Source organism: Chiloscyllium plagiosum, chromosome 11 (assembly GCF_004010195.1).
Source record: "Chiloscyllium plagiosum isolate BGI_BamShark_2017 chromosome 11, ASM401019v2, whole genome shotgun sequence".
NCBI classification, from domain to species: Eukaryota; Metazoa; Chordata; class Chondrichthyes; order Orectolobiformes; family Hemiscylliidae; genus Chiloscyllium; species Chiloscyllium plagiosum.
The window spans coordinates 20228092-20252384 of record NC_057720.1 but is presented as its reverse complement, the minus strand read 5'-3'; the positions used below and the strand labels follow the sequence as shown (position 1 = coordinate 20252384).

The window sequence follows — 24293 nt, the reverse complement described above, 5'->3', positions numbered from 1 at the left end:
GCCTCATCTTCCACCTCGGAATACTTCAACCCCAGGGCATCAATGGGGACTTCAACAGTTTCCTCATTTTCCCTTCGCCCACCTCACCCTAGTTCCAAACTTCCAGCTCGGCACTGTCCCCATGACTTGTCCTACTTGCCTATCTTCTTTTCCACCTATCCACTCCAACCTCCTCCCTGACCTATCACCTTCATCCCCTCCCCCACTCACCTATTGTACTCTATGCTATTTTCTCCCTACCCCCACCACCCTCTAGCTTATCTCTCCACGCTTCAGGCTCTCTGCCTTTATTCCTGATGAAGGGCTTTTGACCGAAATATCGATTTTACTGCTCCTCGGATGCTGCCTAAACTGCTGTGCTCTTGCAGCACCACTAATCCAGAACCAACAACATGGGGCAAGCAAACTGCTCCAAGAAAGCACTATAATGGGAAAGCTATCAGATGTACCATAATGGCTCTTTTCAAATGTTTGCACATATATTAGCAATCTGAAGTGAGTGCAGTTCCACGTCCCAAACAAATCTCGAGTAAAATGGAGTTAGGAGGTCATATTGCAGCTGTACAGGATATCGGTTAGGCCACTTTTGGAATATTGCGTACAATTCTGGTCTCCTTCCTATTGGAAGGATGTTGTGAAACTTGAAAGGGTTCAGAAAAGATTTACAATGATGTTGCCAGGGTTGAACAGACTGGGGTTGTTTTCCCTGGAGTGTCGGAGGCTGAGGGGTGACCTTATAAGATCATGAGGGGCATGGGTAGGATAAATAGACAAAGTCTTTTCCCAGGGGTGGGGGAGTCCAGAATAGAGGGCATACATTTAAGGTGAGAGGGGAAAAATATAAAAGAGACCTATGGGGTAACGTTTTCACGCAGAGGGTGGTACGTGTATGGAATGAGCTGCCAGAGGAAGTGGTCGAGGCTGTACAATTGCAACATTTAAAAGGCATCTGGATGGATATATGAATAGGAAGGTTTGGAGCGATATGAGCCGGGTGCTGGCAGGTGGGAATAGATTGTGTTGTTGGGATATCTGGTTGGCATGGACGGGTTGGACCGAAGGGTCTGTTTCCGTGCTGTACATCCCTATGACTCTAAAATGTTGCACTGTGAACTTCTGGAAGAAAACTACCTGGCATGGGTTTGAGGTCCATCAGCAGTGCAAAGGGGCTTAAGTGGCAAATCAGTGTGTTTTGGAATTTAACATGTGACTGCATTCCACAAACTGGCTTAGCTGGAGTTTAGCACTCTAATTGCATGATTGTACAACCAAGTCTGGCATTGAAGTCTTTCATAAAACTTCCAAGCTATCATGATGCTGATAACCTCTATCTGCAGATAAAGATATTGCATTCATATTAAATAAAAGCAACGGAGGTCATTTGGTTCTGCAAATCTACTCCTGTTCATGACAAACAGGATGTTATGACGCGAGGGTGACTGCGGCTTGTAATTCATAATCAGATTTTGTGGGCTGGATTTGATGGAAAATTCTTATTAGAGTGTAATAGGCAACAACTTTTGGTAACCACACAAGTACTGTTAAGCATGGAAATCAGGAAGTTCGTAACTACATTGCTTAATTCTCCTGGAAGCTTCTTACACTAATATTTCACTGTAAGACCAACATTGAAATGCATGGAACGGTGTGAAGTGACGGTGCTTGAGTCACCACTACCCCCTGAACCTGTCTAGAAAAAGTCACGATATGTACATTCCAATATATGTGACCCAATAGCCATTTCCATTATTGCTAAACAACCTTGCAGGCACTAAAAGTTAACTTTGAGTGTGAATTCTCATTCCCATTTTATTAAATATTGGAACGTTTGTTTTTAAATTGCAAAAGTAATTTTTGAATTCATCCTAGGGACGTAAGCATTGTGGCCCATCCCTAATTGCCCACAAGAAAACATTAGTGAGTATCCTTTTTCTTACCCCTCACTCTGTCATCCTACAAGGCATCAAGCAGAAAATTTCTTGATTGAAATATTTTGCAGCTCTTGTTTTGGCCTCCGGACCTGAAAATTGTTGTTGCAGTGATCTGTCTACTTTTCTCCCATTGCCAGATTGACAGATGCACTAAATGACTTGAGGTGATTCACAGTAGCATTGAGTCATGTAGATGAAGAACTCAGCCACTTTCAGTTTAACTAACCTACCCTGAGTATTTCCATAACAGTGTTAGTAACGCTTATGGGAAACTGCCCCAATATTATTGCTGCTGGTATGGGAACTTATATCATTGCGAACAAGCTCAGGTAACCAGCAACAATTGGTTTCAGCAGAAATATCAAAGGATCTGAAGTGCATGTCTGAACAGGTATCATTTACACCTATTGTTTCACAACCTCAGGCCACTGGGTGAATTTGATTCATCCATCCAGAAAGGTGACATTTACCACCCCATCAGTGTATAATTGTTTCTTAAAGGATGCCCAGATTTCTCTGCCTCCACCTCCTGATCTTGAAACTTGGTTCTTGTGTGTGAGGAAAAACTTCCTTCTATCAGTCCTTTATGTTTTTTGTTACTGGTTTGAATCTGTTTCCTTCCTCAAAAATAGTATTACCTTTTTCTTACCTTTGACTCTTGTATAAGCACCCCTTCTCCTTTCTTCATAAATGCTTCCTACTAGTTCACATCTGTGATGCTACTCATCAGCTCTTGGCTTTTATCTGCATTGTAGTTCAGTGCCTGGTTTGTTGGCAGTCAGAATTAGCGGTCCAAAAATGTATATGAACTTGAGCCTTGATAGTACTGATGATGACTGGTATTCTGTTAATTGGCCACGTCACAGAGTCATAGAGATGTTACAGCATAGAAATAGACCCATCAGTCGAACTCGTCCATACCGACCAGATATCCTACATTAATCTAGTTCCATTTTCTAATATTTGGCCCATATTCCTCTAAACCCCTTCCTATTCATATACATATCTAGATGCCTTTCAAATGTTGTAGTTGTCCCAGCCTCCCTGGCAACCACCTTCTGCGTGAAAACATTGCCCCTTAGCTCCTTTTAAACCTTTCCCCTCTCAACTGAAACCTATGCCCTCCAGTTTTGGACTCCCGTACCCTGGGAAAGAGATCTTGAGTATTCACCCTCTCAATGCACCTGATGATTTTATAAATCTCTATAAGGTCACTCCTCAGTCTCCAAAATTCCAGGAAAAATAGTCCCACCCTGTTCAGCCTCTCCCTATAGCTCAAACCCTCCAACCCTGGCAACATCCTTGTGAATCTCTTCTGAACTCTTTCAAGTTTCACAACATCCTTCCTATAGCAAGGAGACCAGAATTAAATGCAGTATTTCAAAAGTGGCCTAACCAATGTCCTGTACAGTTGCAACATGGTGTTCAACACTTTGTTGATTACTACTTTGCACTTGTTAGTCGTGTTAAGCATCAAGTCTGCTAAGAATCCTAGGTCTATTTTAACCACAATTTTACAAATTTCACTAGCACCAATAGTGCAAATTATTCCTTGTGACGTACAGTTAACTGGGAATTAATACATGAATTCTGGATCTTTGTTTTGTTGAACTGTCTCTCTTCTCCCGACACCAGTATGACAGATACACAAAAGGACTTGAAGTTAATTTGCTGTAGCGCTGAATCATGTGGTTGCTGAGCTCACCCAATGTCGCTGTAGCAACTTCATTAATCTGCCCTAAATACTTCCATTTATGGTACTTCCTTACTCACTGTGTGCTACAGGCAAATTGCCCTAATATCCTTGTTGTTGCTTGGACTCTATAATGTAATAGAGTTAGACTGTGCATTGAGTGTAGGAACTGTTTTGTTACAGGATCGTTTACACAGTGGAAAATGTTAGCTTTCTACATCGCTCTGGTTCTCTAAGATGGAATGTGCATACAATGGTACTCACCTGATCCATCAATGCAAGAATGATTCAATGAGTTTGAGAAAGGCATCAGGTGCCAGTTTAACAGGAGAAGTGGAAGAGAACAGGAACCTCCAGTACTAACAGTTTAACAGGAGAAGTGACAGCGGACAATAGCTGATATCAGGCAAATGACTGGAAAAAATTGAAAAAGGACGTCTTAGTCCGGCAGGAGGAATAGTAGAGTCTGGGTCATAAATGCTTAATGTATCCATTAGCTCAAGAATTATGATACGATCCTTTAGGGAAACAAATAGACCTAAGCAGCTAAGTGACTTGAATAAAGCTAAGTGGGGAAAAAATAGAGACCATTATTAAAAGTATTCAAACTGTATTAATTAAGATTGGCTTTGCACAATTAATAACCTTAATTGCTAATTAATTCTAATGAATAATAAACTAATTAATCTTGATCTCATTTGATTTTATGGTATCTAGAAATAAATTGCTCCTAATTTAGAAAATGAGTAAAGATGCGTGATGATGACATAGGCTGTATGTCAGGGCTGTGATATGTGGGAGCTGGTGCCACATCTGGAGGAAATGGCTCTGTCTTGAATCACAGCAGCTCAGTCGTTTTGTGTTGGAATGTGGGTCAGCAGCCCTCCAGCTTGTAAGGGAAGAAATTTCTGTATAGCTTGCTCCAGTGAACAGGCAGCCTTTAGAGGTTCGGGAAGGGCAGATATTGGACAGGGAAAGGCGGAACCGAGGAGGTAGCAGAGGAGGTCCTGCACGTACTGGACTTGTCCAACAGGCACAATGTACTCATAATGGTTAGAGTGAAGACTGCAGAGAGATGCCAGGATACCAACCTTGCACTGTGGAGCTGGAAACTGCCCCAAGAGGAAGGAGCGAGACAGCTAAGTTGTAATACAATACAGCACAGGAATAGGCCCTTCAGCCCACCAGCCCTGAGCTGATTCCTAGTCTTTATTTAGACCTGCTACTATTACCCATATGTGGTTTCCATCCTCCCGTTCACCTCCCGTAGAGTGTGTCTATCAAGATACACCTTAAACATTGCTAATGTGCCTGCTTCCACCACCTCTCACTGGCAGTGCATTCCAGGCACCCACCATCCTCTGTGTGAAACATTTTCCCCGCACTTCTCCCCTAAACTTTCCCCCTCTCACCTTGAACCTGTGCCCTCCTGTAGTTGACCTCTCTACCTTGGGAAAAGGCCTCTCAGTATCCACTCTGTCTATGCCTCTCAAAGTTTTGTAAACCTCGATCAGGTGGCCCCTCAGCATCTACCTTTCCAGTGAAAACAATCTGAGTTTATCCAATCTCCCCTCATAACAAAAACCCTCCAGACCAGGCAACATCCTGGTAAACCATCTCTGCATCCTCTCCAAAGCATTCATGGCCTTCTGGAGCATGGCAATCAGAACTGTACACAATATTCCAAATATGACCTAAGTAAAGTTTTGTACAACAGTAACATAACTTGCCAACTGTTATATTCAATGCCCCAGCAGATGAAGGCATGCGTGCTGTATGCCTTCTTAACCATCTTATCCACCTGTGTTGCCACTTTCAGGGATCTATGGACCTGTACATCCAGGTCCCTCTCTATGTCAATGCACCTAAGGGTTCTGCCATTTATTGTATAATTCACACCTGAATTTGATCTTGCATTTCATCACCTTGCATTTGTCCAGATTAAACTCCATCTGCTATTTTTCTTCCCAAATCTGTCTATATCCCACGGTATCCTTTGACAATCCTCCCCACTATCTGCAACTCTGCCAATTTTGGTGTCATCCAAAAATTTAATTAAAAATCACACAACACCAGGTTATAGTCCAACAGGTTTAATTGGAAGCACACTAGCTTTCGGAGCAACGCTCCTTCATCAGGTGATTGTGGATGGCTCCATCGTAACACAGAATGTATAGCAAAAATTTACAGTGTGATGTAACTGAAATTATACATTGAAAAATTGATTGTCTATTAGGCCTTTCATCTATTAGAATACAGTGATAGGTTCACTTCTTTCATGTGTAAATCACAAAACCTTTTTTAAAAAGTTGCATTCTCAGGTTAGCTGTTAACAATGGTGATAGCTAGACAATATGTTGAAGGTGTTAGCCCCCTGTGTTCTCTGTCTATGCCATGATGTTTAGATTGATTCTAATCTAAAAAGTGAGATACCAGAGTTTTACATAAATTCAAGCAGTTTTTGAGCTCAGAGTTCTACATGAATGTTGCAGCTGAGGAAAATGTTTTTCATGGCTGTTAACCTCTGGAGTCCAGTGAACCATGTGTTAATTGCCATGAGAATAAACAGATCAGAAAGATGAATGCAAGACTGAAATCCTGGTGTGAGATAAAGGCCTCCCATTAAATAACATTGTACTCAGTTAGGAAAGTATCTTACACCTCATGGAAAGTATACATTCAGGCTGTGGCACAGACTTTAAACCAGTTAAACCTGTTGGATTATAACCTGCTGTTGTGTGATTTTTAACTTTAAACCAGGAAAATGAGGGCTAGAGCCAGGCTAATGTTCCAGTGACAATAACGAGCCTGAAGATAACAGTGAGGAGATGAAAGTAATGGTCACACAAAGTTGAAGAAATAAAGACATTCATTAACTGTGGCTGCTCCTTGATCTGATCAGCATAAAATGAAACAATGTGAGTGAAACAGTTAATAAAAACTACATTGTGCAGCAGTGTACGCAGCATTCAAAGCAAACATTCATAACAAATACCCAGACGTCCCAGGGATAATTGAAAGTTGACTTAAAGGGCATGGCTGATGATATCTTGTTGGCAACAAGACACTTTAAGTTAAGCCAGGAAGTGATTATCTTCTACCCTACAGACCATAGAGATCCTGTAGTTTCCTATCCTTAAAGTGCATGGTTGCAGCAACAGATGCAGCTTGACATACCCATACAACATTACCTTTATTTCTTTATCCATAATGTATCAATATTTTTGATTTTTATTTAGGAATAAAGTTCTCCTGAACTTCATTGAACAAAATTTGAAATGTTTTCCACTCCTGATCTATTTCTTTGTCTAGAAACATTTTTATCCATTTCAATTCCATTCGCAGTTACCCTCCTAGACTTTATTAGAATTAGATGTTATTGTCATGTGTACAGGGATGTAGGAGTACAGTGAAAGGTGTGCAGTGTCGGCATTCCCTGGCGCCATCTTAGGTACAAAGGTACCTCAGTGTAAAATCTTAAGTACAAAGTCGAAGAAAAGAGAAATTAAATTAAAAGTTCAACATTGCAGTTCTTATAAAGTAGAAAAACAAAGAAATAAAGTAACAAGTTCAACATTACAATCCTTCTTAGGTCTCATCTTCCATCTTGGAGCATTTCAACCCCAGGGCATCAATGTAGACTTCACCAGTTTCCTCATTTCCCCTCCCTCCACCTTACCCCAGTTCCAACCTTCCAGCTCTCCCTGCCTCCATTCCTGATGAAGGGCTTTTGCCCGAAACATCGATTTTCCTGCTCCTCGGATGCTGCCTGACCTGCTGTGCTTTTCCAGCACCACTCTAATCCAAAGTCCTTCTTAAGTGCTTAGCTTTGCCGGCCTCACAATCCCCAAAAGGGCTCAATCTCCACTGGGCTGGGCTCCTCTACCACCAGCTTGATCTCCCCGCCGCGCTTAACCTTGCCACTAATGCTGGTACCAGCTTGAATTAGAAACACTTCCTGTTAATTATTGTTTTTTAATGATGTCTTTTCCAATCAAAGAGCTAAAAATACTATTTCATAATTATTTTACCTTGCTGTTTTCCTTGTTTACTGCTGATGAGCATTAATCTGATTTATTTCCCATTGCAAAATCCATCAGCGAGTCACATGTAGTATTTGGTAAGAAAGGAATTCTAAGCATACTGTGAGAACTCCATTCCTGAGAAGGTGATAGTGAGCCATATTCTTGAACTGATGCAGTGTTTAGGGTGTAGGTACACTCACACTGCTTTTAGGTAGAGAGTTCCAGGATTCTGACCGAGTGTTAGTGAAGGAATAGTGATTATAGTTACATGTTTGGCACGTTAACTGTTTCTCTGTCCACAATGCTGTCAATCCTGTTGAATGTTTCCAACGCTTTTCTTGTTTAAGATTTGCTGTGCACAGTGTATTTTGCTTTTATTTTGTTTTTGTTCTCGCTTAATTTATTGCTACAGTGACAGTAATAAGTATAAGTAAAATATCTTCAGCTGTTTATTTTCAAATTTCTGTGAAAGAAGATATATGTTAGTGTGTGTGTGTATATAATCCATAAAACTTCAGTATTGTAGTTTATTTGATGGAAAGATTTATTCTTTATAATTATAACTAATAAGAAATGCATTAATGTAGATCAGACCAACCAAAGTTACACTATTTTCTGTCCCAACTCGAGCTGGTAGTTCCATGTCTGAAAGTGGTAGAAATTGATTCAGTGTTGGATTTCAAAAAGGAAAGTGGATTCATACTTCATAGAGGGAGAACCGACTGCAACACTATGGAGAATGGAGTGGGGACTGGTGGTCTGTTGCACTAACAGGATTTTTCTGCAAAAGAACAGCACATACTTGATGGGCAGAATGGCTTTTATGATTCAACAAAAATCATGGAAATGCATGGAAACGATTGTTCTGTAATCAGCAGTTACTCAATGTCCTGACACAAGAAATTCATGTCCGTGCACTTCCATTCCTGTCTGTGTGACACAGCCCATTGGAACTGAACAATTCAACACCTGCAATAAAGTAACCTACCTGGAATGTACTGCAAGTGTATTCAGCATTTGTGTATGGATTTAGTGAATCAAAAGAGAGTCCTGCACACAAATAAAAGGTTGTGATGATATCTAGGGTATAGAGCTCCAATTTCAGAATTGTTTGTTAACATAATGGCAGCTGAAGTCATTTATCAAACAGACTTTGAAGATTAGATCTCCAAAAACAAAGTTATAGACTTGCAATTGATCTTGAGGGTTTTAGAATCCTCCTTGATTAATCTCTCCCCTTGGCTTTTCAATCATATGGCAGTCAATGGACCCGTACGTTTGAAAGAAAATCATCAGCTAGACATAGGTTTCTGACTTTCATGAAGGAAAACATAAATCTGTATGAACAGGGAAAAAGAACAGTTGCCTGGATAGAGTGGGAAGATTTGTTTATGACCATTTTTCAGGCACCACTGTGTAAAAGTACTGCCTGGGCATGCCAACTCACTATGTTGTTACAGCTGCAACTTCTAATGAAAATTCTTGAAGGAATGAGATCTAATATCTGGGCCTCCTCAAAGTCTCTGTAACAATGGCAATTATATAAATGTATCCTATAACTAGTTGCTGATAAACAATTAATTATATCGCATTAACTACAAGTGACTGTTCTATTTAGACCAAGACATGGGTATTCTATACCACCCTACAGACCCCCCCCCCCCCCCACCCCTGCAGCTTCCTAAACTTATAGGTTGATGGCAGCCAATTTCACATTCAAGCAATATCACGCTTGAGAAGCAAGGCATGTCCTTATCTGAATGTCAGTTGAAGAAAATTAAATATATAATGCGTGATGTAATTGGCAATCCAGAACCTTCATTCCTGATGAAGGGCTCCTGCCCCGCAATGTCGATTTTCATGTTCCTCGGATGCTGCCTGACCTGCTGTGCTTTTCCAGCACCATTCTAATCTTGAATCCAGAACCATAGGATGATGTTCCAGGGACATGGGTTTAGGTGGTAGAATTTGAATTCAATAAAATGTGCAATTAAAAGTTAATAGTCACTATGTAGCCATAGTTGATTGTCGTAAAGAAAAATCCATCTAAGGTCCTTTCCGTAACGAAATCTGCCATCCTGACTCGATCTGATCTGCATGTGACTCCAGACTGCATTCTGGGCAGTTAGAGATGGGCAATAAATGTTGGACCAGCCAGTGACTTAATAGAGATTTGTGACTTAATAGATATTCATATTGGCAAGTTCAAAGAAAATATTTGATTTCTTTATTTCCTGGGAAGAACGCACAATAACTGACAAAGCCAGGCACAGATCTTCGGTCGCAAAACTGAGGACGTAAATGTGTCAGTTTCACCAATATTGTGACAGCTGAAGGTGAATGGCAGATGGTCCAAATCAATGAACAGGTTGAAGTAATAGTTTTACAGATTTCAACACAGATCTAAGATGGATTAAGAATGAAAGTATATTGACAGAGAAGGCAGTAGTGCCACTGGACTAATGATCCAGAACCTCAGTTATCTAGCCAACAATGCTGCAATCCCATGAATAAATAAACCAAAAACTCAGAGCTGGAACAGTTTTTGTTTCCTTCTTTATTCGTTAAGTAAAAGTATTTGGTTTTATTTTCACACAGTCTGTCACTATTAGTGCAGTTGCAGCTGCATTTTGAATTTCACGTAAATTCCTGGAAATGAACACTGAACCCAATGTGACTATCAACCTTTGACTCTAGTATTATACACAATGTGATTATTGTCTTTAAGATTTTGGGGTAATATTACCAGATTGCTAAGTCCTAAATAAGAAAGATTTTCTCTGTTCACTGCCGGAATCCTAAAGCTTCAAGGTTTGCTGGCAGTATAAAGAGGGAGCCAGCCTAGTATGTTGTCGCAGTGGCTAGCACTGCTGTCTTATAGCACCAGGGACCCAGGTTCTATTGTAACCTCAGACTACTGTCTGTGTGGAATTTGCACATTGTCTGCGTGAGTTCGCTTTGTTTGTGTCCGAGGATGTGCAGGTTAGGTAGATTGGCTATGCTAAATTTACCATACTGCTTAGGAATGTGCTGGCTAGATGAATTAGCCATGGGAAATGCAGGGTTATAGGGCAGGGGTGTGGTTCTGGGTGGGATTCTCTTTGGATGGTTGGGATGGGCCGAACGGCCTCCTTCCACACTGTAGGGATTCTGTAACATAAAGTAAAGGAGGCACCCTTCTGCTAAGTTTAAACCTGACTGTTCATGGCACCAGTAGCAACAAGGTACTTAATGACTGTAGATAGAGGAGAAAAGCTTAGGACAGAGGTGGTTGGTTTCTGATTTTATTGGAGGCGTTCAAAGTTAACGAGGGTCTTCATAGAGCAGGTAAGTGATTTTGCAGTGAGAGAAACGTCAGTAACCAAGGTCACAGATTAAAGATAATCAGCAAAACAAAAAGCCAGCAGGGAGATAAAGAGGAGGGTTTAATTCAGTGAGTTGTTAAAATCTATAAAGCACGCCAGCAGGGCTGTCAAAGCAATTTGGAAGTGAATAGAGTCCTACTTAAGAGAAAATACTTCCATGACTGGCTTGGTGTGATAAAAAGAAGGGAGTGGAACCAATTGGTAGTTCTTTTTGATGACTGGAACAGGCTCAGGCACGATTTCCCAAATGACCCCCTTTTGTGCTTTGTGATTTGATGAACTGGCAATATAAAGAGCATTAAATCCTGCCCAACATTTTCACTTCACATGATTTTGCCTGCACTGCAGAACTAAGTTGGAGTGTTTTAGCTATGCTTCACGCACAGCATAATTAATCTTCAGGACTGACAGCAACGTTTTAATGCAGATGATCATGCATAAGGTTAAATTTTGGCAAGAGAAACAGAGTAACTAGTTTTCTTTATTCATGCAGTTGAGCAGCAACTGTTGCCTTGGGCAATATTTCATTTGTGGTGCTATGGGAATGTGAACAAGCAATTTATTTCACTCACTGCTTCTGGTAACAGGATATATCTGAAATATTAGCAAATAGTCTGGGATGATTTGTTAAAACCTATACAGTATTGAGAGTTGAAAAAGAAAACACCCTCCCATCTCTGATTTGAGCTGGGCTGAAAGAAAATTTAAAGCACTTTTTCCCCGAATATCCAAATGGCGTTACTAAAGGGGAGGTAGTGGTGAAATGGTAACATCACTCGATTAATAATGCTCTGGGTGTAGGTTCAAATCAAACCACTACAGGGAGTAGCATTTACATTCAGTGAATCAATCTGACATTGAAACATAGCTTCACAGTCTATGGGGAGTGCACTGGGACTACCATCAATTGGCAGAAAATCACAATTGGTTCACAAATCTTTTTTTATTATTCATTGACAGGATGAGGGCATTGCTGGCTAGGTCAGTATTTATTGTCCAACCCTAATTGCGCAGGGGGCAGTTAAGAGTCAACCACATTGCTTATGGGTCTGGAGTCCCATGTAGGCCAGACCAGATAAGGATGGCAGCTTCTTCCCCCAAGGACATCAGTGAACCAGATGAGTTTTTCCGACAATCAGTAATGGATTCATGGTCATTAGAACCTTAATTCTAATTTTAAAAAAAATTAAATTCAAATGCCACCATCTACCATGATAGGATTTACACCCAGGTCCCCAGAACATTGTCTGGGTCTCTGAATTAACAATCCAGCGATGATACTACTAGGTCATTACTACACCATGTTTTAGCTGCTCGGTCCTGGTCTGACCTGCATGTGACTCCAGACCCCCAGCAATGTGATTGGCTGTTTAACTGCCCTCTGAAATAACCCAGCAAACCACTCAGTTCAAGGGCAGTTAGGGATGGACAACAATTGCTAGCCTTGTCAGCAACATTCACATTCCATTTAAATTTTTTAAATTTGATGAGGGCTATCCATTTTATAAACTCAAAGTGTACCAATTTATCTCAGGTAGTCTTTGAACTTCTGAACTGCTGGAAGTTGCTTTGAGGCATGATGCTCAAGGATTTGACAGGAGCCAATAGCTCACTGGTACCTCCTCCAAATATCTGAGCTCAGCAAGGTGTTGACTACTTACCTGACGGATTTAAAACTTGTTCCAGTCCCACCCTGAGGGTTCACATGTGCCCATGTTGTTAAGCTTGGATTGTGGGATAGTGATCAAGCTGTAGGTACTCTGGCAAGTTCTTCCTTCCTCTTTTCCACTCCCCACTTGTTCCTTCCCTCTGACAGCCCCTTTCACCACTGATGGTGGGAAGCCCAATCGTAGCACCATTCTCGTCTCCATAGCTGAGATGAAATAACTTAACCCATTACATGGCTACCTATAAAAACAGGCTAATGTGAGGACTGCAGATGCTGGAGATCAGAGGCGAAGAGAGTTGTACTGGAAAAGCAGAGTAGGTCAGGCAGCATCCGAGGAGTAGGAGAGTTGACGTTTCGGGCAAAAGCCCTTCATCAGGAATCAGAAACTTCGACTCTCCTGCTCCTCTGATGCTGCCTGACCTGCTGTGCTTTTCCAGTAACTAGAAAAAATAACCAATCAAGTTGTCCATTAAATGAACAGTTTGCAAATTACATATCCTTGAAGAGCATCCTATAATTATGTCTTATGGCAGTTGAGTGAATGAGAGAAACTCCGGTTCATTATTGGAGCTCCATAGATTTTGATCAATTTTTTAAGATTAGATTTTGCAATATGGTTGCTCTTTCCACCAAAACTGAGACCTAACGAATGGATTTGGTAAACTATTTAATTGTTGGCAGTGTTTGCTGACATCCACAACTAAGGGCAACTATGCACGTGCGTTAATCTGGAGCTCCACGTGCTCATCTGGAAATACACATGTGCTGTAATGTGGAGACATGTGTGTGCACTAATCCAGAGACATTCATTTGTGTTAATACAGAGACACACATGTGCACCAATTCAAACTCTATGTCACCATGTTGAATGTACATGTGCACTATGCACACTTTTGAAATGAGGTTCAGTGATGGAGAGTCAGGTTGTGAGAGGAGGGAATCAGGAAGAGTGAGGGGCAATAGAATCGGGAGGGTTGGTAATGAGGGGGGATGGAGTCCCATCTCTGAATCACCCCATAACCCTCCCTTATCTCTCCTCCTCCTTTTCCATTCCCTCCTTCCACCATTATCTTTGATTCTGATCCAAATTTCCCATCCCATCCATCTCTCCCAACTTCTAACTCCCATCTCCCATTCTCGTGTTCACAGTATTCCAGCTGTGGTATAATTAATAGCTTTAGCGAGGATGGCATTTCCCTTGCTTGCTGCTGTAAAAGCAGGCGTGACATTTTGTAAGGTGTTACAAATCTGGAAATGAAACTTATTGTGTACATTATGGGATGTCCATGTGCAGAGTCTGTTAAGATGTATTATCACTGAACTGGCGTCAATGGTGGCTTAATCCTTGCCCCCTACACACACACACTAAACAAAATGTTTTCTCTGAACATTAAGCCACTGTATTGTAAGTTTGTTTTAAGTGATTTTATTTCTTTTTAAACAGTAGGGACTCAGACTGGAATAGGAAGTCAGAATGTACCCGGCAAAAAATAACAAGCTGTGATTTGACCAGCCTGATACAGAATGTAACGGAGACCTATTTTGCTGAAGTGGAGACCTACAGTGCAGAATTCACAGAGGAAATCAATGAGCCACCTGCGGTCACATCCTCCCCCTTCCAACCCTTAAAGGACAGTAAGTGTCACTGATTATTCCTGCACCATGGGGCAGCCTGTATTACGGAGTTTACAGCAGTTGGTATAACATGTTCTTTTGTCGTGACTTGAAGATAGTAAAATGTTCCAGGATGTTTCACAGGAGCTTTATCAGACAATGTTTGACTGTGCCACCTAAAAGGAAATTAGGAAAGCAGACCAGCAGGTCGGTTGAGATCTTGAAGTCATTTTTAAGGCGGGACATAAAGAGGACAGGGAGTCAATGGAGTTTAAGGAGGAGATTCCAGAGCCTAAAGCTAAGATAGCTAAAGGCATGGTGACCCGTGCGACAGCGATTCAAGCTGAAGATGCATAAGAGGCCAGAGTTGGAGCAGTACAAAGATTCTGGAGGATGGAGAAGTGCGGTTCTAAATCTTGAGGATGTGAAAGAGATGGGGAGAAATGGGTCCCAGGGAGGGACATGAAACAGGTGTGAGAAGGTCAGAATTGAGACATTGCCAGACCAGGAGACAGGGTGGATCAGAGAGCATGGAGAAATGGCTAGTGATGCAAGATTTGACCAGCAGAGCTTTGAGAGAACTAGTAGAGGTTGAATGGTGGGAGAGTGTGGGAATAACGTACCATTAACTGGGATCTACCCTCTTTCTCACTGAAACAGAATGTTGCTGGAAGCATACAACAGGTGTTTCACAAGCTCCAAAGAGAAAAGGCAATATTTATGATGAAGGGATGAATCAGAAAAGTCTATTTTCTGTATAAATACTGACGTACCTATCTCCTTTGCTCCTGCATTTAACATGTTCCCATCCAGTCTGTACTGCCAAAAATATACTCCTATCTGCACTCATCCCTTTTCCCACAACAGACCACTGGGTTTGAATATTAGTAAACATCAAGTACTCATCCAAGTACCTGTTAAAGATTGTGAGGTTTCCTGGCTCAGCTACTTTCCCAGGCAACTATCTCCACCAACCTCAGGGTGAAAATGGTTTTCCTCCAATTCCCTCTAAACATAGATCACAGAATAGAATCCCTACAGTGTGGAACAGGCCCTTTGGCCCAGCAACCCTCTGAAGAGTATCCCACCCAGACCTATTCCCCTATTACTCAACACTTAGCCCTGACTAATGCATCTTCACCTACACATCCCTGAACACTATGGGCAATTTAGCATGGCCAATTCACCTGACCTGCACATCTTTGGAATGTGGGAGGAAACCTACGCAGACACTGGGAAATTTGTAAACTCCACACAGGCTGTCCCCCTGAATCTGGAATGAAACCTAGGTCTCTGGCACTATGAGGTAGCAGTGCTAACCACTGTGCCGCCCTCATCCTGCCTTTCACTTTAAAATTATGTCTCTTTGTATTGACTTTTGAACTAAGGGAAACAGCTACTTTCTATTCACTCGGTCCTTGCCCCTCATAATCTTATACAACTCTATCAGGTCCCCCCTCAAATTTCTCTGCTCTAAAGAAAACAACCTAACCTTATCCAGTCTCTCTTCAAAGCAGAAATGTTCCATCCCAGGCAACATCCTGGTGATTCTCCTTTACAACCTCATCAATGCAATCACATCCTTCCTGCAGCACAGGGACCAGACTACACACGGTACTCCAGCTATGGCCTGACCAAAGTTCTGTCCAGCTCCAACATCACCTCCCTGCTCTTCTAATCTATGCCAAAACTGACAGAATTGTAAGCCTACCTAACTATCCCATTATCAGTCCTGCCATTTGTGCGGAGCTATGGACAAACACCCCAGATTGTGAGGAGGCAGTGGCCTATTGGTATTATCAAAGAGTATTAATCTAGAAACGTAGCTAATGTTCTGGTACCCAGGTTAGAATCCCACCATGGCAGATGGTAGAATTTGAAGTCAATAGAACAAAGGTGTAATTAAGAATCGAATGATGACATTGAAATCATTATCAGAAAAAACCCATCCAGCTCACTAATATCCTTTAGGGAAGGAAAGCTGGTTAACCTTGCAGCGGAGGATTATTTCATTTGCAAACTCACATAGTCAAAATGTAGTCAAAGTGTTCCCCGCATTACACCCATTGATACCAGAATTTGCATTTGTAATGATCAATATAGTGCCTGTTGTAACTGGCAGCAATGTCTAGCGTTGCACAAGTACAACTGAATGTAGGACTCAGTAGTATTTGTCAGTGAAGGCCTGCTCCCTCTGCAGGGTATGCTGATGCAGTCAACAGTTAGTATCTGTCATTTTATATGAGCTTCAATCTTTTACACTTAATTCTGGTATATAAAAGAATTGAGGAGAAAGTGAGGTCTGCAGATGCTGGAGATCAGAGCTGGAAATGTGTTGCTGGAAAGGCGCAGCAGTGTCTCCGAAACGTCGATTCTCCTGTTCCCTGGATGCTGCCTGACCTGCTGCGCCTTTCCAGCAACACATTTCCAGCTATAAAAGAATTGAACAAGTTAAGCTTTGTCGGGAGAGTTAGCATTGAGTATACCAAAGTGTGAATGCTGCTCAAGAACCACTGTCCCTGAAAAAGTAATTTTAAAAAGATGGAGCGTCATTCTTATCCCTTCATCATTCCTAAAATTACGACAGTTTTATAAAAATCATATCCTTTACCTTAAATGTCATGTGCATTGCCTAATTTTCATGTTTGCATTTAGTAAATCACGAGTTTAATTATAATACATGCTTTGTACTTCCGGTTTTGCTGTTTGCAAGAATTCTTCAATCGGATTGGCTGCTCAGTCAATTTGATGCCGTCACCATTACATGTGTGTTCCACAGTATTTTTCAAAGGGAAATATCAATGTACATGTTTGCAATATCCACTCCTCATTCTTCTTTAAAAAGGTGGCACAGTGGCTCAGTGGCTAGCACTGCTGCCTCACAGCACCAGGGTCCCAGGTTCAATTCCAGCCTTGGGAGACTGTCTGTGTGGAGTTTGCATGTTCTCCCCATGTCTACATGGGTTTCCTCTGGGTGCTCCGGTTTCCTCCCACAGTCCAAAGATGTGTAGGTTAGGTAAATTGGCCATGCTAAATTACTCATCGTGTTAGGTGCATTAGTCAAAGGGAAATGGGTCTGGGTGGGTTACTCTTCTGAGAGTCGGTGTGGACTGTTTCCACACTGTAAGGAATCTAATCTCATTACTGAATTCCACTGTGTTCTCATTAATAGCACCAGATTCAGAGTCATGTCAGAATAAGCAAAAGGATTGTTCTAGATCTGGTTAAATCACTGTAGGCTGGTTCCTTTTGAGGTTACTGGCTAACACTGTCCTTTCACTGATAACTGCTCAATGCAGGCTAACAAATTGGACTGTTAGATAACGTTTCCTGAAGAAGAGCTTACGCCTAAAATGTTGACTCTCCTGTTTCTCGGATGCTGCCTGACTGGCTGTGCTTTTCCAGTGCCACACTCTTCGAGTCTGATTTCCAGCATCTGCAGTCCTCACTTTCTCCCCGTTATGTTGCAGAGTAAAAGCAATCAAAGAATATTTTTGCTAGATATTGTATATGTTTGTTTAATATGCTGATTTTTTTTAAATATTCTAGCTGACATTGGAGAAGCAAGTTTTCAAATTTTTAAAAAAAGTAAAGATGAGGTCAAAGTGTTAATAGAAGATCCACTTACTGGCATCAAGTTTCCTAATAAGACTTCAAAAGCACTGCGTGATATCTATGGGACAAATCTCAAGTACAAGGTGTTTTACTGGAAAGATGGCACAAGTGGTCAGGTTTGTTCAATCATTGTGGCAAATTTGTATTTTCTATTTAGATAATCCTCGCTGAATGCATTCCTGATTAAAAATAGTAATTTTTAAATAACTTTGTTTCTACAGAAAACTCAAACTAACAACAATCAAACAATACTAATTAAGATTGACAAGGGAATCAATTACTGCTTTTCTGTTCAAATCCACATTACATCTCCATTTAAAAATGGCCCAAAATCTCAAAGCAAATGTACAGATCTTAAAACACCAGGTAAGCACTTTTATATTTGAAACAGTAGTCCAAGTTTATTAGGGACCACATCCTTCAAGTACACTCTGTATCTAAGGAAGTGAAATTGCTGATTTGAAAGCATCATTTGGAGATGCTGGAAACAAAAGCAGAAAGAGCGTTAGTAGAGAGAGACATCTTTATTGGACTTGAAACATGAACTCTGAGTTTCTGTCTCCACAAATGCTGCCAGACTTACTTTCTACAGCACTTTCTGCTTTTACTATTGTTGATGCTTATCCAGAGAACTCTCTTCTTTGTGTTTTAAAGAAAAATAATCTAGGTAACCCTTGACCAGGGGACTCACGGTATCTTGCAAATTTCATTCATTTTAAAAGCTCTTAAAAATGTGGAAAACCCCTCAATGAATCTAGTGAACAAGAAATTTTTTAGTAATCTCCCCACCAGAATATGTGACGAGATTGGAGAAAATGGAGGGCAATGGCATAGAGCTACTTTCATTGGTCTTTTAATGCAGACACCAGCCTGATATTCTAGGGACATGAGTTTGAATCCCAACATTGTAAGTAAAAGTCTGGATTAAAACATAGCCTGATGGTGACCACTGTGAATGGTTTTTTAAAAAAAGAAAATCATTTGATTCATAAATGTCCTTGAGAGAAGGATATTTGCCTTCCTTACCTGGTCTGGCCTATATGTGACTCCACACCTCTGTTGAACAATAACTGCCCTCTGGGATGGCAGTACATAGAGACCAAGCCAGTATTACCCACATCTCATGAACAAATTAAAATAGACAGGGACATTGCTAGAATGGAGAAATTTAAGCAGGAATTTGATAAAGGTGTTAAAATCCTGGACTGTTTTGAGACAGTAAGTAAGGAGAAATTGTTCCCAGTAGCTGAATAGTCAATAACCAGAGCTCTCAGATTTAAAGTACTTGGTGAAGGAACCAAAGTGACATGAAGAAAGCTCTCTCTCTTTTACACAGTGAGTTATTGTGAACCGTCTGACAGAGCCATGGAAGCAAATTCAACAGTGAACTTCAAAAGTGAGTCTGATAAATATCTATGGAGGAAATAAATTACAAAGTTTGACAGGGGAAGAGCAGGAGAGTAGAATTGGATTACTGCAGCAGAGTAGGTAGAATAGACCAAGAGGTGTCCTCCTGGGTTGTATTATTCTATAAATACAAGCTCATACTAGTCTTGTAGATTTTGTAGTGATACAGATTGATGCATCTGCCAAGTACAGACTAAAACTATGAACCATTCATAATTCTATTGAAGGTTTGTTGTGACTCCCTAAAGCCTGTCCACCCATCTGCAAGGTGCAAGTCAGGAGTGTGATGGCAAACTCTCCACTTGCCTGGATGAGTGCAGTTCAAACAGTGCGCAAGAGGCTCAGAGAAGCCTGCTTGATTGTCGTCTGCTACTTTCCACATTCACGTACTCCCTTCACCCCTGCTGCACAGTGTGGACCAACTACAAGATGCACTGCAGTAATTCTCGAAGGCTCTTCTGTCAACACCTACCAAGCCGGCAATCTCTGCCACCTGGAAGAAAAAGAGATGATAGAATATTCATTGTACCAGTTTCCAAAGTAATCCCTTAATTTATGCAATAAAACCATAAGCATTGCAACAAGTGCAGCAGCATCAGAAGAGGAGGGCAGGTTAATGTTGTTGGTGGAGACCTTTCATTAGAACAAATCCAACTTATTTCCTGAAACGTTAACTTCCTGTGCTCACTGATGGGTTTCTTGTGCATTTCCAGCAGTTTGTAATAATGTTTGATTTATGTTATATACAGTTTCAGCCTCTTCCTCATCATATTTTTCTCCTTTCGCTCCTATTTTAGAGTATGGGCTTGGCTTCTATGCTTTAATAGCAGTAGGAGCACTACTGGTCATCAGTATTATCATTGGAGTGACAGTGTGTTTGTGCAGACGTAAGGCTGTTCACAACAGTGCGGAAACAAACCCTCTGAAGACGATGTCGGCATAATTCAAGGAAATGGGCAATCACTCCTGTCACCAGCTGCTGGTTGGCTTTTTGTAAGAGTTTTGTAAGATTATGACTCTTGTGAAAGTGTACCTCACAGACATAACTGACCATTCACAGATTTATGGTGAAAAGAAATATTTTGTTTCTATGAAACATTTATCGATGTACCAAGCAAGCAAGAAACTTTGATTTCTGAGGCACTAATTGCAAAAATAATTCTGACTTATTGATTGATATGGCAATTTCATATCTTTTTAACTCTTATCAATTTTTAAAGGATGTACTGAAATATTGTGCAAGTATGGGTGTTATAAATTTATTCTATTTATTTAATGACTAAATCTTAACTATTTTTCTTTGACTGAAGTGCACCTTGAGGAATCTTTTGTATATTGGGTGTTTGGAATTTTCTTGTTGGTCTATCAAAGGGGAATATATCTTTTTTTAATGTGTTTTAAATATTTTTAATAGAAATAACTGACAGTACTTAATAAGTGATGGTGGTTGGGTGCAAATAAAACACTTTTAAAAATTGTGTATCGCTTTATTATGTGGGAAGTTTGCAGAGTTTTCTCTGTGATCCACTTGCTGTGTCCTTTCAGAAACTGGAGTACTACTGTAGCTGTAACTTAACACCACATACACATCAATGTTTATAATATCATCTTATTTTTTCCATTCCCTGTTGCTGCCAATTTTTCTTCTACTTCACCTTTTGGTGTTTCTGTCTTTCACCGGTTCAGTATTATATAGAGTCTTGGAATCATGGGTCTGTTTCCGTGCTGTACATCTCTATCAGTCCAACTTGCCCATGCTGACCAGATATCCTAACCTAATCTAGTCTCATTTGCCAGTTGTTACTGCTTTTTTAATAGGAAGCAAAACAGTCTTTGTTACAAAAGAAGAACTTTGTGGCCAATTTTGGTCGCACCTTACTCCTATAAAGTGCAGTGGTAAGCTTAGTCCTACATTGAAGGACCACAGCTATTCAGACAAGTCAAGATCCTGGAGTCACCCATGCTTTGCAGCAACATAGACTTAAGGTGCCCTGAAAGAACCTAAAAAAAAAGTAATTGGATTGCATGCTGATTGAGAAATGATCCTAGTTTGAGAGATTTGAGGATGACACCAGTTTAAATGATGCAAGATGAGGAATGGATTGGATGTTAGGTGGTTGTTTTGTGTGTCGAGCATTGATTTTCTGAACTGTGACCTGACTCTGCAAATGGCATAAGAAGCAAAGTGGGGTGTGTTGAGAGACTTTCATCTCCATCAGCGTCAATGTCCTTCTGCATCCTGCAAGGGTGAGAGCCACGACTTGCTCCTTTCTACTTCACACTTTAACTCTGTCACTGTGCCCAACCCTCCCCAGTAAGCTTCATGGTTTACCAGACTCACTGTTCCATGCAGCAGCACCTTCCCTCAATGGGTCTTGCCCAACCCCACAATCCTCCCAAATGTTTATCCTTTCCTGTCTTCTGTACTTCCTGTTCACTAACTGGGATGTGCTACCACTAACAGCGGTTATGTCCACTTTCATTATGCTCAACCCCTATCTGCGTCCCCTTGCAGGAAAAACTGGCCCATTCCTCAGGCTAATGTTTCCACAACATCTTGGATGCCGTGAGTGTAATCCCTGACCTGGCTGGGTATGGCAGGACTGACAGACTGAGATTGGATAATGTCCTTGATTGAATGTGGCAGCACCCGCTGAGTGGTCACAAATCTCCTAACTTGGCTGAGGACTATTCTCCTTAGAATCTGACATGGACATATGGTTGCAGTGTATTTGCCACGTAACACATGCTGTAGGTGTGACATTGATGTGCATCAACACATCCACCCCTTGACTGGTCAGAACTGGCAAACATCTCAAGACAGAGCTATTATGTGCTCCCAAGTAAAAGCAAGGAGAGAAGTTGCTTTCTTGCCATTGAAGGAGCCCTGAGATGTACCTGTACATATTCAGGAGATGTGTCTGTGCCTGATAGGAACAATGGCAGGTGTTGAGCTCATAACTGCAGTGTGAAGTGCTGCACCATGAGTCCAAGATTGGCCATAATGATGCAGTGGGCCTGGTGTTCTGTCAATGTTGGTGTCTGTGGGAGTAGTCACTGCCCATGAAGAAGGCCATGTGGTGTAGTCATGGCCTGAAGAAGACACAAGCAAGCTGCAGCAGATAACCACTCAGACTTTCAAGACAGGACTTAGTTCCTTCAAGTTTCTCACTGGCACCAGGGAGAGTAGCAGTCTGCACAGGAATGAGGCAGGATAAGATCAGAATGAAGTGGAGATAGAGTCCTCACCATTTAGCAGTGAGATTCTTTGCTAGCCATTGAAACTTGAACAAGCAAAACTGGATTTTTTCTCTTGATGTTGAAAATTGCATTTCTCTCACTCTTGCCATAATCTCTCAACCTCTGCTCAAGGGCTGGGAAGATTTTACCTTTTTCCTCAATTCTGGAGGACATCAGGGTTGTGGTATCTTCTGCATATTTGCCCGGTGCCGTGGGTGGTCATCCTTTACATGCCTTGAAGGAGAGGTTCAACTAGTCAATCAGTATCACAAGAGAAAAAGCATTGTTCAGACATTGGCCTGTTTTTTATTCATTCATGGGATCAAGGTGTCATTGGCTGGGCCAGCATTTATTGCCCATCCCTAATTGCCCAGAGGACAGAAAAGTGTCAACCACATTGCTGTGGGTCTGGAGTCACATGTAGACCAGACCTAAAGGGCATTAGTGAACCAGGTAGGGTTTTCCAACAATCGAAAATGGATTCATGGCCATCATTCGACTCATAATTCCAGATTTTTAAAATTGAATTCAAATTCTACCATCTGCCATGGCAGGAATCGAACCTGGGTCCCCAGAACATTATCTGGGTCTCTAGGTTAACAATCCAGCTATAATATCATTAAGTCATTACCTCCCTGTTAGCTTGACAAGGCCCCTGGACATGATCCTTGGGTCCATGGGTCTTAAAAGAAATGGCAGCAGAGACAGTGGATACGTTGTCTCTGATCTTCCAAAATGTCCTAGATTCCACAAAGGTCCCAGCAACTTGGCATATGCAAGGCCACGAAAATAAAGGTTCCTTAGTCTAACCAGTCCATTAGCAAGATGCTGATCTGATCAGATCAGATCACAGCTCTGCACTGCTGCCACATTCACCAGACTTGGAGCTATATCATCATTCCTTCATTGGCATTGGGTCAAAATGTTGCAACTTCCTCCAAACCAGCCCTGTGGGTACTTACACCATAGGAACTGCAGAGCTTCATGGGGGGAGCTAACTCATGCACAAAGCAGTTAGCTGTGGGCAGTAAATGCTGGTTTTGCCAATGCTACTCAGATCCCACAATAAATAACAAAATTGTTCTTCCATGACAGGAGCACATTCTACCCTCCTGCCAAATAGGGACATTTATCAGAGTAAGGAATATCAGACATTTGACACCTAAAAGACTAACTCTTTAGGTATCTTATGGATAAATATGCAGTATACGGGTTCCACATGTGGATAGCATACTTGATGTGTATTGTTTAGCAAATTTCATGGGATGCTCATCAAATGCATTATTTTGGAAGCAATGGACCATATCCTAGTTCAATTACCATTTCAACTTCCTCTCCCACTCCATCAAGGACATGCAAATCCTGGGCGTCTTCCACCACCAAATCCAAGCCACCCGTTGCCTGGAGGAAGAATGCCTCATCTTCTGCCTTGGGACCCTCCAACCACATGGAATCAATGTCAATTTCACCAGTTTCCTCATCTCCACTCCCCCACATCAACCCAGATCCAACCCTCCAACAGGCCCACTTGACCTGTACTACCTGTCCATCTTCCTTCCCACCTATCCACTCCACCCTCCTCTCCAACCTATCACCATCACCCCCTCCACCTTCATCCAACTATCGCCTTCCCAGTTACCTCCCCCCCAACACTCCCAACATCCTCCCCCCCACATATATTTCTGATGAAGAGCTTATGCCCTTATCAATTCTCCTGCTCCTCGGGTGCTGCCT

At 41.5% G+C, this 24293-nt stretch overlaps 1 protein-coding gene and 1 long non-coding RNA gene across 2 annotated transcripts in view; one reads left to right on the top strand and one right to left on the bottom strand.

Annotated features, from left to right (window-relative positions):
- f3a (coagulation factor IIIa) overlaps positions 1 to 20794 on the top strand; it is a 22752-nt gene extending 1958 nt beyond the window's left edge. The window contains exons 3-6 of the mRNA XM_043698848.1: positions 14128 to 14318; positions 17847 to 18028; positions 18134 to 18278; positions 20117 to 20794. Of these exons, the coding sequence (XP_043554783.1) occupies positions 14128 to 14318; positions 17847 to 18028; positions 18134 to 18278; positions 20117 to 20262 (664 nt within the window). The 3' untranslated portion in view covers positions 20263 to 20794. The remainder of the gene's footprint in view (positions 1 to 14127; positions 14319 to 17846; positions 18029 to 18133; positions 18279 to 20116) is intronic.
- The window catches only part of LOC122554199, a 19058-nt gene continuing 13721 nt past the window's right edge, over positions 18957 to 24293 (bottom strand). Inside the window, exons 2-3 of the long non-coding RNA XR_006312926.1 lie at positions 22709 to 22793; positions 18957 to 19812 (exon numbers count right to left, since the gene is read on the bottom strand). This is a non-coding gene — a long non-coding RNA (uncharacterized LOC122554199). The remainder of the gene's footprint in view (positions 19813 to 22708; positions 22794 to 24293) is intronic.